The following is a 13,722-nucleotide window of genomic DNA, read 5'->3' on the forward strand; positions in this document are numbered from 1 at the left end:
AGTGTGATGGTGTGAGGCTGCTTTGCTGCTTCAGGGATTGGACTACCTGCTTTAATTGATGGAAACATGAATTCTGCTCTCAATCAGAAAATTATGTAAGAGAACATCTGGTTGTCACCTATTCACCTTCAGCCGATGAACACACGGGTTAAAGACACACTTGGCAGTTTTGCTTGATTTTAGCACCCCCTAGAGTCCATTAATAATTATCTGTGGTCAAAGCAAAATTGCAACTTATATACTCGCAGTGCATTTGTCTTTTTAACACCTTTAGCCCCATTCCCATCGGTACCGGGTCAACCCGGGCCGGGCAGTGTAGGTTGTTTACATATCTGGGTGGCCTGGAATTTTCCCGGGCCAACCAAGGCTCATTCTCAGCCCTCTTCTCGAGGGGGTCTGCTTCAGGCCGACCAGGGCCAACACACCCACTGCTGACAGCAAATTCACACCTTCCATTAGAGCAAGCCTCTGATTGGTGGGTAAAATCAGCCCACATGGGCTTAAGGCATGCTCAATTCATTATCATTCATTATCATGCTGATTACCCAGAAGCTGAAAGTGTCTCTGACTACATTCCTTGCATACCTAAGCAAGGATGTGTGGAAACAACCGGGCCAGCCTGGGGCCGACTGGGGCTACCCGGCCTGGGCCAACCCGGTACAGATGGGAATGGCCCATAACTGCTGAAATGTTTCCTCGGCGTTCGTTTGTGTCTACAGGAGTGATTCATCACTTAATCAAACAAATCAGCTGTGTTCATGATCTAAAACATTCAGAAAACATGCTGGAAGCAGACTGCTGTCCCAAGTATGCAAGCTCAATTTATTGTGTAACAGGTGCCGGCCCAGCACTCTGAAGTTGCAAATGCAGAGTTCTGGCCACAGTGGGCGGTAGGGGTCTGACTGACATTTTCATTAACCCTGTAAAGGGTCAAGTTAGCCCACACTGGCTCAGAAAAATGCTTTAACATGTGCCAAGTTTTATAGTATACTTTTAAGCAAGATTACCACTGAATGTCAAATTAATAGACACAATTTGGATGTTAGACAGGCCTTCTCTGTTGCGTTTTCAAAGCTAAACTGTAGACCCACCTAGCATCCAGCCTAGATTAGTTGTCACTTTGTAAGAACCTGTGGCTCTGCTTTTCTCTGTGGAATCATTCTTTTGTGATTTAGTGATTCTTAGTCATTTTACCCTTTTTGTTTGGTTTTGTTTTTAATAGGTACACTCATTTTACCTTTTGCTATGTATCTAGTAATAGCTATAATAATAATAATAATAATAATAATAATGATTAATATTATTATTATTATTATTATTATTATTATTATTATTATCATTCCCACAAGAAATCAAACAGTCCACATCGCTGCCCACTTTAAAGCAAGGCTTAAGCTGTATTTTAGATCTGTTTCTTAGTTGTTTCTATTTGCATTTAAATGTTTTTGATCACAATTCTTATGTTGTTTTTAGCTAATTTTTCATGTTTTTATCTCTGTATTTTATTATAGAGCTGTTTTATTGTGCTGCTTCTTTGCACTATGTTCAGCACCTTGGGCCCCTTGACTGGGGGTGGGAAGGGGTTTTATAAATAAAATAAAATTAATAGAAAAAAATTAATAAATAACAACAACAATAATAATAATAATAATAATAATAATAATAATAATAATAATAATAATAATAAGAAGAAGAAGAAGAAGAAGAAGAAGAAGAAGAAGAAGAAGAAGAAGAAGAAGAAGAAGAAGAAGAAGAAGAAGAAGAAGGTAAATAAATATTGAAGTAAATTTTTAATTAATTAATTAATTAACTTTAAGAAGGTTTGGGATAGCTTGTTTAAAGCCTGGTCTTCAAAATGTTGTGCATGACGTTGACTATCACTAATGCTCATCTAACAAACGTTCTGTCTCTTAATTATAGATGAAATAATAATAATTTGAAAAGTAGATTTTGAATTTACTTGAGTAATCTTTATCTGATACGAATATATTTCTTTTTTCTGTATGCTGATCATTATATGTATTTTTTTTATTAAATGTAATTAATTAATTAATTAATTAAAAATTTACATAGTTTTTCTTCCCAGAAGTGCAACAATCACCCAACACGTGAAACTGTTGTGAAACTTGTACTTACAGGTTTTAATCAGCATGAGTGAGACTAATAATAAGCCCCCCTCGGAAGATGGCAGTAATACACAGAACGCGGAGCCGCCTGCTGCATTAATTCAACGAAGAAGAAACAGAAGCGGTGGCAAGGGAATGCGACGAAGAAGAGTGAGGAGAATGCTAAACGGAAAATAGCAGGAACGCATTCTGTTCAGTAAACTCATAAATCAACAGCTTTACCTCCAAAAATCACCCTCGAAAACAGCTGCGTTGTATTAGCTAAACTATGACAGAGCCCCAGTCAGCGCTGTTACTCAGGAGACAGCTTGCAGGTAATTAAAACTCAAACCGATGCTGGGTATCTGCTCGACACAACCTACTAGCTGTGATTGAAACGATCGGGTTGGCGCAAACTCTGTATTTCCCCATATTCCGTTGTTGTGTTGTGACATGTAATCCGCATGGTGAATACCGCGGTGATCATCGTCAAGCTGCGTCCAAGTGGAGTAAATAAGCACAAGTTGTGTGTTTAGGATACGAGATTGGTGGCAAACCGCTGTCACAAGTCCCAAAGTGAGCGCAATGTTAGCCTTAGCTTGTTCGACTCGGATGTGTTTACATGTGTTTCAACTGAAATAGCAGATGGCGTTTTGCCTTTTCAAACATGACGTTTACCAGACACCTTCCTAACATGCTGTTACTTGGTATATCCATACAAGGAAGGAAGCAGTTTATCTTAAAATGACCAACATTTCCTCCCAAACCACTTTACGATAACTGTCGTGTAGCATTAGTCGCTGTAACTCTTGTTAGCTTCGAGATGCTAAGCTAACAAGCTCATGTTAATCTCGCATTACCTCAATTCGGCGTTTTAGCAGGGTCAGCTGCGAATTAAATATAGCTACTCTAATAATAGCTACCTTTCGAAAGGAGCAAAGTTAGACCCTCATTATAACTTTAGGTGTAGTTGGCAGCTGCAGTGTTTACTTCAACTAAGCTTAAGGCTACATAGATTGGTAAATTATCAGGCTGGCAAACTAGCAGGGACAGGGTGTCCTTTTTTACAAGAATTTCCAGATATCTTAGTCGCCATAGTTTAGAATTTGTTTTGCATTAATGTTAGAAATAGGTTCTGATTTCAGAAAGCTAAAGGATAAAGTTTCAAACAGCATTTTTCATAAATAGATGCTCTTCAGCAGCTTTAAAACTGAACAGTGGCTCCTTCTGTTCAGACGTGTAGTGTCTGTTCTGTTTTAATTTATGCACTAAAATGGGTCCCCCCTTTTTTGCTTCAAGTTTCAAAACAATAATCAGATTTGCCCTCAGCAACACCGCTGTGACTGAGTTTTGAGTGAAGATCGACTAATGTGGGTTTTTCTAATGCTGACATCGATATGGAGAGGTCATTGTGTTTTCTGCCTTATTTCCAAGCTAAAATGGCACCAATAACAATTGTTTCATAAAATCTGAGCCTAAATGAGTTTTTGAACACTGTGAATTTGACCAACTGTTGAATCTGAAATGATTGTTTGTGTGTTTTTTGCTGGTTGTTGCCAACATTTAAGACTGTTCTACTTGTTTTCTTCTTATCCATTTTATACTGTACAAATGCTGCCGAAGTTTGAGTATGAAGCTGAGAAATTGTACAGCCACTTTAGACACTGTGTCACCTAATTATGACTGCAATCTGTCCATGCTATGAAGTCATCTATTTACATTTGTTTAGAAGTGACAAGATGTTTCAAAGTCACTTCAAAACTATCTCAGAAATGAAAAAGGAACGTGTTCTAGTCATCTTTACTGTTCAGCTATCCACGGGCCTGCGGTTCTAGGAAAAGTACAGCAGCAGCTTTGTAATCTTATTAGATGATATGAGTCACTGATGATTTTATTTTCATTATTTAGAGCTGAACAAAAACCCAGTAGAGGGATTCTCAGCAGGCCTCATTGAGGACAGTGATCTCTACAGATGGGAAGTCCTTATCATCGGTCCTCCAGACACACTATAGTAAGTCTGACTGGGTCATCGACTGAGTATGCTGGGAGAGATGTGAACAACCCTCATGCAGCATTTATTTATTTATTTGCATGTTTTGAAACCGGTGCAGGTGATGTTTGTGTAATAAACTTTATTCAAACATTTTTTGCTTGTTTTCACAGTGAAGGTGGTGTGTTTAAAGCTCATCTGACATTTCCCAAAGATTACCCCCTCAGGCCACCTAAAATGAAATTTATCACAGATATTTGGCATCCTAATGGTAAGTGAAGGTGCATGAATCTGTAAGTGTTTGTGTTTTCTACTGTTAAAATGGTTTCAGGGTGTCCGTAGGGTCACGGGGAGCTGGGCTTTACTCTGCCCAGGCGGGGGACACCTTGGACTAGGGTTGGGCGATGGGCCAAGCTGTTAGGGTTGGTTTTTTTGCAGGAGGCGATTTGTTTATTTATTTATTAGTTTGCCAGTGAGTTAGTTTGTTATTGACAAATATTTTACACGTTACGCATAGAGAACATCGTGGAGGTAACAAGAAAAGATTTCCATCAGCGCGTCTGAGCCTTTTCTCACCTCCTCCTCCTCTCGTTGCTGACCGTGTGCGTGCAAGCAGCACGCTGAGGAGGAGCTCGGAGAGCGTCTGACACAATCGACATTGTGCACAGCAGCGCAGTGTTGGTTGGAAAGTGGAAACCCTTCAATCTTTCAGAGAGTCTGGAAGACTTCTGGTTATTTCATATGGAGAAACGTTTCCTGATTTAAAACTTTGACTTAAATCGTGCTCGGCATTCAGCTCCTGCTTCGAGTGCGTCAGCGGAGCATGTATTCATCCAGAGCAGCATTTAAACAGCCACGAGTCTGCCTGAGGCAAAAGCCCAGAACCTCATAATCTCTTCAGCTAGCTTCCTGGAGACACCTGATTCAGCACAAGCTGCAGGTGACCAGTTCAGGGCTACGTGGAGCAGCAGGAAAGTGCGTTCAGGCCACAGCAGGTGAAATGTTCCTACTCTAAGTGAAATTCTTTAATTACATTGTTTATGTTACTGGAGCACTCTGATCAGCTTGTTTGGGCTAAATATTAATTAAAATGAATGGAAACTTAACAAATGACTATTAAATTTTTTTAAATGAAAAGGACGTAGATAAATGGATCGCGCGGCCTCTGGCAGCGAGCAAATGCTGCCACCTTGGAGAGCGTCCAAACGCAGCAGCGATTCATTCCATTTACTACTCATAAAAGAAAGAAACCCAGTAGCCTTTGTTCAGAAAAAAACCCATTTTACTTAAATAAAATGCCACAGGGAAACAAAGACGAGGCATCTTTTTACCACTTTAACCATGTTTATACGTTTATCTACCAAAACTACAAATGCAAAATTAAACTAAAAGAAAAATCTAAATTTGTCTTCCAGCTAACATATGTGCTGCGCTTGTATGAAAAAAAATCAATGATCGTCTTTTTTTGTGACTGATGATTGGCGGTGGGAAAAATTATACAAATCGCCCAACCCTACCCTGGACAGATCGCCAGTCCATCACAAGGCCACATAGAGACAAACGAGACATGCAACCAGTCATCCACTCAATCACACCTCGGGGCGTTTTAGAGCCGCCATATCCAAATTGCATTTCAGCAGAAGACTGTTGATGTATATTTTTTATGTTCAGATTTTTACTAATATGTCTGTCTGGGACCTGGTTTGAGGAGTATGCATGACGTTTGCATTTTTAAATAAAACAAAAAGACCTATTTTGCGGCGTGTGAGAACTTTTAACTCAACTGTTTTGATCTTCGTCTTGACAAGTGTGGACACCCCTGTTATAAAGTCTCGAGTTAACCTGAACACTCGTGTTTTAGCATGCATGTTGAGAACAGGCTAACTTGAAATTCCAGAAGTCTAGTGAGTGTGTTTGTGATGGGCTTTCAGATTCTTCTTAAACCATAACAAGCACTCGCTGCAGATGCAGCAGAGAAAACAGCTGCACTTGCAGTTTTTAAATATGTTCACCTGTTCACTGGTTTTTCCTACAGCAGGCATTTTGAATTGAAAGAGATGAGAAGCCCCAGGTAGGGTTTTTCTGCAAAGAGCTCCCTGAGTTGTTTCTGCAGAAAGCTGTTGCAAATCGTGGTCTGCAGAAGTCCGTTTCCAATTGTAAATAAAAGCTTCTGTTAATGAATCCATGATGAAGTCAGAAGACACATTTCAGTGTTTCCTCGGGGTTTACATCTAAGAAGTACTCAGGTCTACAAACACTAAGCCAGTTTCCATCATCACAAACCTGAGAATGTTTTGAAAACTGCAGATTTTTTGCTTTTTTAGTTGGTCGTTGCAGAATAATGTCAAACGTGCTCCTTGTGCGCTGGTGGGAGTGTGTGTCAGCTGTGTTTCTTGCGCGCATGCACATAGAGACAGGTTCCCGTTGAGGAGCGTTGTAAAGGTGCCGTGTAATGATGGAAACAATGTGTAGTCGTGTAAATCAGATACAACATCAAGAAAGGATAAAAGGATGAGGTCAAAGCTGACCTGTAGGACCCGTGACCTGCTGGTGATGGAGAACAAAAGGAAATAACCATCACAGGTGGCCTTGTTGTAGTTGGTCAGCACCGATCACCACTTCTTTACACTAATAACACACATGTGCATCTTTTCAGTTGACAAGAATGGAGACGTTTGCATTTCTATTTTGCACGAACCCGGCGAGGACAAGTACGGCTACGAGAAACCGGAAGAGCGCTGGCTGCCGATCCACACGGTGGAAACCATCATGATTAGTGTTATCTCTATGCTGGCAGACCCAAACGGTGACTCACCAGCCAACGTGGACGCTGCAGTAAGTCTGTTAATGTGCATTTTTATTTACATTTGCATTGTAATTGTTGTTGTTTTTTTTTATTTTCAAACCACAAAATACCAAGAGTTTCCCTGGTGATCAGTGTATGTCGATGGTTGAAGGAAAGATTGTTTGGGTTCTTGTATTCAGCGGTTTGAAGAAGAAGAAAATGTAATTTCTATAGCGCCTCTCAAGATAAAAGTCACGAGGCGTTTGGTCTCTCTGGACCTCGAATTTTAAACATTTTTGCTAAAATGTTACAAAAATTCAGATTTATTTCATGTTAGAATAAAGATGGGTAATACTTTAGATGGCATCTAATCTTTGTTTGCTTTCTTCTCTGCAGAAAGAGTGGAGGGAAGACAGACACGGTGCGTTCAAAAGGAAAGTTGCTCGTTGTGTACGAAAAAGCCAAGAAACGGCGTTCGAGTGATATTTAATCAAGGATCTAGCTTCATTTAAGTTTTCAGGGCAAGTATTTTTATCTGAACTCTTTAACTGGACACTTGGTTTGTTTCATTGTTTAATTTAATTAATTATTACCTAAAACACTGTTTTCTTGTGCTTGTGTTTCCATCTTTTAAAGGTGTTACATAAAACTTCTGATTCGGATTCTGACCGGACAGATGAGCTAACGGCTATTTAAATTTGTTTCTACCGTCTTCAAACGGCTCCAATCTCAAACGTTTAGCAGTAAAGATTATTTTTTAAACTTTTACACAACCACACATTTACATACTGTAACAGCTGTTTATACCTGCCCTTTTTGGTTATTTGCAGCAGAATTATCTGCTACTGTAGAGATCCAGATGGATTCTGCAGGAATAATGGTGACATTTTTAGTTTATGGCAATATAAAGATTATAGAAAGTGTCATTTGTATTTTTAAATGTACAAAACGGATCTTAAAGGGACTTTACAGAGTTTTGAATTTTTATGCTCGCGATTGCCCCCTCAGGCCAAAAGCGTAACGGCAGCTTCAATAGTAGGCTCGTGCACGAGGCGCGCATGCTGTACGTGCACACTCCTTAACGAAAATAACAGCTGAGACAGAGCACAGAGCTCTGAGAGTGTCGTGTGTGTTTGTGTGTGTGTGTGTGTGTGTGTGTGTGTGTGTGTGTGTGTGTGTGTGTGTGTGTGTGTGTGTGTGTGTGTGTGTGGCCCAGAGGCCAGGAGAACGCGCAGCTAATTAATTAAATAATTTGGTTCTGTACCTTTCTCTTCAGCACAGCCGACAAAGGTTTAAGATGGGTCAGTCCTCCTGCATGCTCAGATCATTCCCTTCCCTTGCTTGAAAAATTGTTCCAAAATGAAAGTTGAACCCACATCTTTTTTTTTTTATCTGTGAATTCAATGTCGTTCGGCGAGTCTCAAATAAATATTTGGGCATCTTACTGTAAAAAAATATATCATTAATGTAAAAAAGAAACACTAAATAACAAATTATGTTCACAACTGGAGTTGAACCCAGGTCTTCTGCATGAGAGTCAGACATCTTACAAGGTGAGCTAAAGCACCAGTGATGTTCAATCTATCTATAACGTTTATATCCTTGATGACAGCTGAAACAACGTCAATCCAAAGAACTGTTCAGAGTGAAAATGGCTATTTTGTTGCTAATTTGCAGGAAACATCTAGAAGAAAGTAGCTAAGGGTCCTCAGAAATGTAGCTAGGTTCATCACTAGGCGTTAGGAACAGCGACAAAGTCACTGAGTTGGCATTACCTCGCTCTGCTGCTAAAGCTATGGGCTCATTGTACAGGACCAGGGCATTGCAGGAGAATGTATGAAGAAGACATTTATTATTTCTATACATGTTTTGGCTGTCAAACTTCCTTATAGTCCCTTTAAAGTAAAATGGCAGCAAGCATAACAACAATATATTTTAACTCACTCTAAAGATGGTCTTTATTTGATCGTTTTAATGATGAAGACTCTCAGCTCTCTCTCTCTCCCCCCCCCTCTCTCTCTGTGGCATTTGACCCTACAGGTCTCCGATTAGAAAATGAAAATGGCACTGTTTCCTGCACTCTTCCACCCCGCTGCCAGGCTCGTCCTCCTTCCTTCTGGCGGGAGCCGACTGGCCGCTGTAGGACGCAATCTAACATTACAGCGACTACCGAGGCTGACAGAAAATCTCCAAGCAAGTGCCAACTCACACAGACAAAACCCCAGAAGATGTTCAAACCTTTTTTCTGAACTGCTTCAACATTCAGGAGGCTATTGTAAAGACATGTAAATAGCACAGACTAAACCGGATAATATATACGCTCTCTTCATTCATCGAGACATTTAGACCAAATATATAGCGCTGGTTCGGATAGTTATTTTTGTCTTTTTTCTTTTTTCCACGGCATGCGTTGGTTATGGTTAGGTTTTTTCCACAGGAGGTCTTAAAGACGACAAAGCGGTGCTGTTGGAGGAACGTCACCTGTGAAGAGTTTAACTGTATCGAGGCGGACTCCCACCAGACCCTCCCAGAGTTCAGCTTCACATGTGAATGATTTTGTTTTTTTCAGTTTGAAGTCTTACCATTCTGCTCAGAGGAATCATGATTTAAAAAAAAGAACAGAACTTAAGTAATTGTGCATGCAAAGTTAATTATTTGTTTCGAAAGTGCCTCCTAATAAAATGCTTGGCCGCTCCATCCTGCATTAACCAAGTGTTCAAATGCTATGGCGAAGCCACCGTTCTTACCATGGGTTTATAAAAGAGCCACTCCCTGCTGTTATTAGAGCGTTTGCTGTAGCAATAAGGCCCCCAGTATTACAGACATGCTCATTTTAGATATCCTGATACATTTTGGGGTTTTCCGTTTAATTGTAGCTGAAGTTCTTTCCCTTATGCATTCACTGTAGGAAGATTTATGCATGCTTTTTTTCCCAGATTTTTATTTAATTTTTTTTTTTTTTTTTGGTGTGGGGGAATTTAGTTTGCAAACATTTGAGTGTTTATATGCACTGTGTGTGTGTCCATTTTCTGTCTGATGTTCTTTATCCGTTCTTCACGACTCCCTGATGTTTCCACCCAGTTCTGCCTGACGTAAAAACAAAATACTGACATGAATTCATGTGAAACCCGTCACCTGGGGTCTGTTCATCTAAAACATGAGTTATTTTCTTTTAGTATTTATGTGTACTTATTTGTTTAGGTACAACTTAAATCATAAAACCCTGTTAACTTTTTAAAAATGTAAAACGAAACCTTTGCAGCTAAATAATTTAAGACTTAAATGTTCTTTTACTGCAGGTGTTCGGAAAGGCGTTGTCAGTGTTGCCTGTATTAAACATACGTGAGCAGTACGCTTTGGTTCAATTCGATGCTGCAGACAAAAAAAATAAAATTGGATTTTACTCAAAAATAATTTAGATTTTTCTGGTTATTTCTGATAGTTGTATTTTTGTCAATGCAGTTTTTACCTCATTGGTGAATTATGTCTTGAGTTGTTGTTTTTGGGGAGCTGAATGATTGCTCTAGAATTTGGTGCATTTGTTTGAATTTATTCAGGGATTTATTTTCCTGCAATAACTCAAATCCAGATTTTAGAAAGAGTTTGTGCAGCAAACCTCAATTTTCAGCTAAACTGAGGCTCTCCATAGGAATAAACAACACTTGATAGTTTTCTTGTTGGTAGAGTTGAATTTTTTGGTTACATTTGTGGATTTTCTTTTCTGCAAAAGGAGATCATTTTAAACAACTTATTTTCTTTCTAGCTAAGCCTAAATTTGAGAATTTTGAACCATTTTCTAAATAATTTATTCTACATTTCACAACAGCTTTGATGTTTAATGTTTCAGGTCTGGGTTGCAGATGTCTAGCTGAATTTGGATTATGTTTAAAGGTTGTTGTCCTCTTTCATTGTTTATTATTTTATGCAATTCACCTGGCAGCTAAGCAGCTCCACAGGATGATGCAACCATGACTGGAGTGAAACGCCTTTCATTTACTGCTCCAAACACACCTCTGATCTCAACTAATCTCACTGTTTTATCTTTGTCTTTACTTCATTCATGTGCTCAGCTGTAAACTTGGTGTTCATTTGGAGTATATTTTTAAATTGAAATTTCAAAATGTCACATCTGCATCAGTTTTCTGCCACTAGGGGGTGACATTTTTCCAACACACTCAAATGTGTCACTACAGCTGCAGTTATGATCACTATTATGTAAAGAAGGTAACAGATCTTGACAATGGTGAGAACAAATATTGCATATGTGCCCCACTCTCCTGTTGTGTTTGTGTGTATTTTGTCCTTGCATTGATTTCAGAAAACCCCAAATAAAATTAAACTTGTGCACCAAGTTGTGGGTTTTTACACTCAACAAAAATATAAATGCAACACCTTTGTTTCTGCTCCGATTTTTCATGAGATGGACTAAACATCTAAAATTCATTCCAGATACACAATCTTACCATTTCTCTCAAACATTGTTCACAAATCAGTCTAAATGTGTGATAGTGAGCACTTCTGCTTTGTTGAGGTAATCCATTCCACCTCACAGGTGTGCCACATCAAGATGCTGAGCCGACATGAGTAGTGCACAGGTGTACCAATATACAGCCCACAATAAAAGGTCACCCTGGAATGTGCAGGTTTGTCTCAGCAAAATGCCACAGTGAGCATGCAATTGGCATGCTGACAGCAGGAATGTCGACCAGATCTGTTGCTCGTGCATTGAATGTTCATTTCTCCACCATAAGCCGTCTCCAAAGGCATTTCAGAGAATATGGCAGTACATCCAACCAGCCTCACAACCGCTGACAACGTGTAACCACACCAGCCCAGGACCTCCACATCCAGCAGGTTAACCAAGATCGTCAAGTCGACGATTAGGGATCGTCTGAGACCAGCCACTCAGACAGCTGCTGAAACAATTGGTTTGCATTACCAAACAATTTCTACACAAACTGTCAGAAACCGACTCAGGGAAGCTCAATTGCACGCTCGTCGTCCTCATTGGGGACTTGACCTGACTCCAGCTCGTCTCCGTAACAGACTTGAGTGGGCAAATGCTCACATTCGATGGCGTCTGGCACGTTGGAGAGGTGTTCTCTTCACAGATGACTCGGTTTACATCGTTCAGGGCAGATGGCAGACAGCATGTGTGGCGTTGTGTGGGTGAGCGCTTTGCTGATGTCAATGTTGTGGATCAAGTGGCCCATGGTGGTGATGGGGTTATGGTATGGGCAGGCATCTGTTATGGACGAAGAACACAGGTGCATTTTATTGATGGCATTTTGAATGCACAGAGATACCGTGATGAGATCCTGAGGCCCATTATTGTGCCGTACATCCATGAACATCACCTCATGTTTCAGTAAGATAATGCATGGCCCCATGTTGCAAGGATCTGTACACAATTCTTGGAAGCTGAAAATGTCCCAGTTCTTGCATGGCCAGCGTACTCACCGGACATGTCACCCGTTGAGCATGTTTGGGATGTGCTTGACCCGCGTGTATGACAGCGTGTACCAGTTCCCACTAATATCCAACAACTTCACACAGCCATTGAAGAGGAGTGGACCAACATTCCACAGGCCACAATTGACAATCTGATATACTCTACGCAAAGAAGATGTGTTGCATTGCATGAGGCAAATGGTGGTCACACCAGATACTGACCGGTTCTGAGTCCCCAGATCCCAATAAAGTAAAAAAACTGCACATTCCAGGGTGGCCTTTTATTGTGGGCAGTATAAGGTACACCTGTCCACTACTCACGATGTCAGATCAGCATCTTGATGTGGCACACCTGTGAGGTGGGATTATCTCAGCAAAGTAGAAGTGCTCACTATCACACATTTAGACTGATTTGTGAGCAATGTTTGAGAGGAATGGTAATATTGTGTATCTGGAATGAATTTTAGAACTTTAAGTCCATCTCATGAAAAATCGGAGCAGAAACAAAGGTGTTGCGTTTAAATTTTTGTTGAGTGTATTTAGTATTTGGACATGTCTGATACTATATATATATATATATCACAGATCATTTTATATCAATGCTATTCTGTCCCCCTAGATTGTTCAATGTTAGAAAATGACTTTTTACCCCTATCTTGAATTTACCAGATAAAATGTTTGAACAAATGTTCTCATTTACAAAAATGACATGGTTGCAATGTCTCTGAGGTAGTGCAAAATAAAAAAGACATTAGCAAATGTTGAATCGTCAGCAATTGAAAAATGTTTGCAAGAATATAGAAAAATAATTTAAAAAACGGATATCTATGAAATTGTGTAAATAAGTGTGATCTAGGCGCAAAGATTAGATTTAAAGGCTCTAATAGATGTCAAGGTTGTAAATGTAAAGGTTTTATAAAGTTTATGGATGCTTTGTAAAGTTAATGTTTTGTAAAGTTTAAGCCTGTTTTGCAGTGCTTATTGGGGTGTTTTATAAAGTTTATGGATGCTTTGTAAAGTTAATGTTTTGTAAAGTTTAAGCTTGTTTTGTGATGTTGGGTGTTTTGTAAACCGTATAAATGTTTTGTTTAAGTTTGGGGGGGGGGGGGGGTTGTAAAATGTATGTTGTTTAAAGTTAGAGGATGTTTTGAAAAGTTTATGGGTGTTTTGTAAAGTGCTCCAGTCAAAGGTTTGCAGGTGGTAGCATAAACTCCCCTTTTTAACCTTGAGATCATTTTTATTCAGAGTTCCTACAACCTAAATTGCTTTCTAAATGAGTATGTGTTCTAATGATGTAAAAATGTTTGAAAAGCGTTCAGAAGCACAACGTCGCGTGATCATCTTCTTTAGCCAACTTTTCTGTGAGGCCCTTGAACGCACCTTCACCGCCC

At 39.7% G+C, this 13,722-nt stretch overlaps 1 protein-coding gene across 1 annotated transcript; it reads left to right on the forward strand.

The window, feature by feature from the left end:
* Positions 1 to 2,224: 2,224 nt before the first annotated feature.
* ube2g1a (ubiquitin-conjugating enzyme E2G 1a (UBC7 homolog, yeast)) lies at positions 2,225 to 11,227 on the forward strand. Its single transcript, XM_015961756.3, has 6 exons — positions 2,225 to 2,440; positions 4,014 to 4,116; positions 4,269 to 4,366; positions 6,752 to 6,930; positions 7,277 to 7,401; positions 8,921 to 11,227. Exons 1-5 carry the CDS (start codon positions 2,395 to 2,397, stop codon positions 7,361 to 7,363), a joined length of 513 nt encoding a protein of 170 aa, XP_015817242.1. The 5' UTR covers positions 2,225 to 2,394; the 3' UTR covers positions 7,364 to 7,401; positions 8,921 to 11,227.
* The last annotated feature ends 2,495 nt before the right edge of the window (positions 11,228 to 13,722 follow it).

The sequence above is a fragment of the Nothobranchius furzeri genome, chromosome 10 (assembly GCF_043380555.1).
Source record: "Nothobranchius furzeri strain GRZ-AD chromosome 10, NfurGRZ-RIMD1, whole genome shotgun sequence".
Lineage (NCBI taxonomy): Eukaryota > Metazoa > Chordata > Actinopteri > Cyprinodontiformes > Nothobranchiidae > Nothobranchius > Nothobranchius furzeri.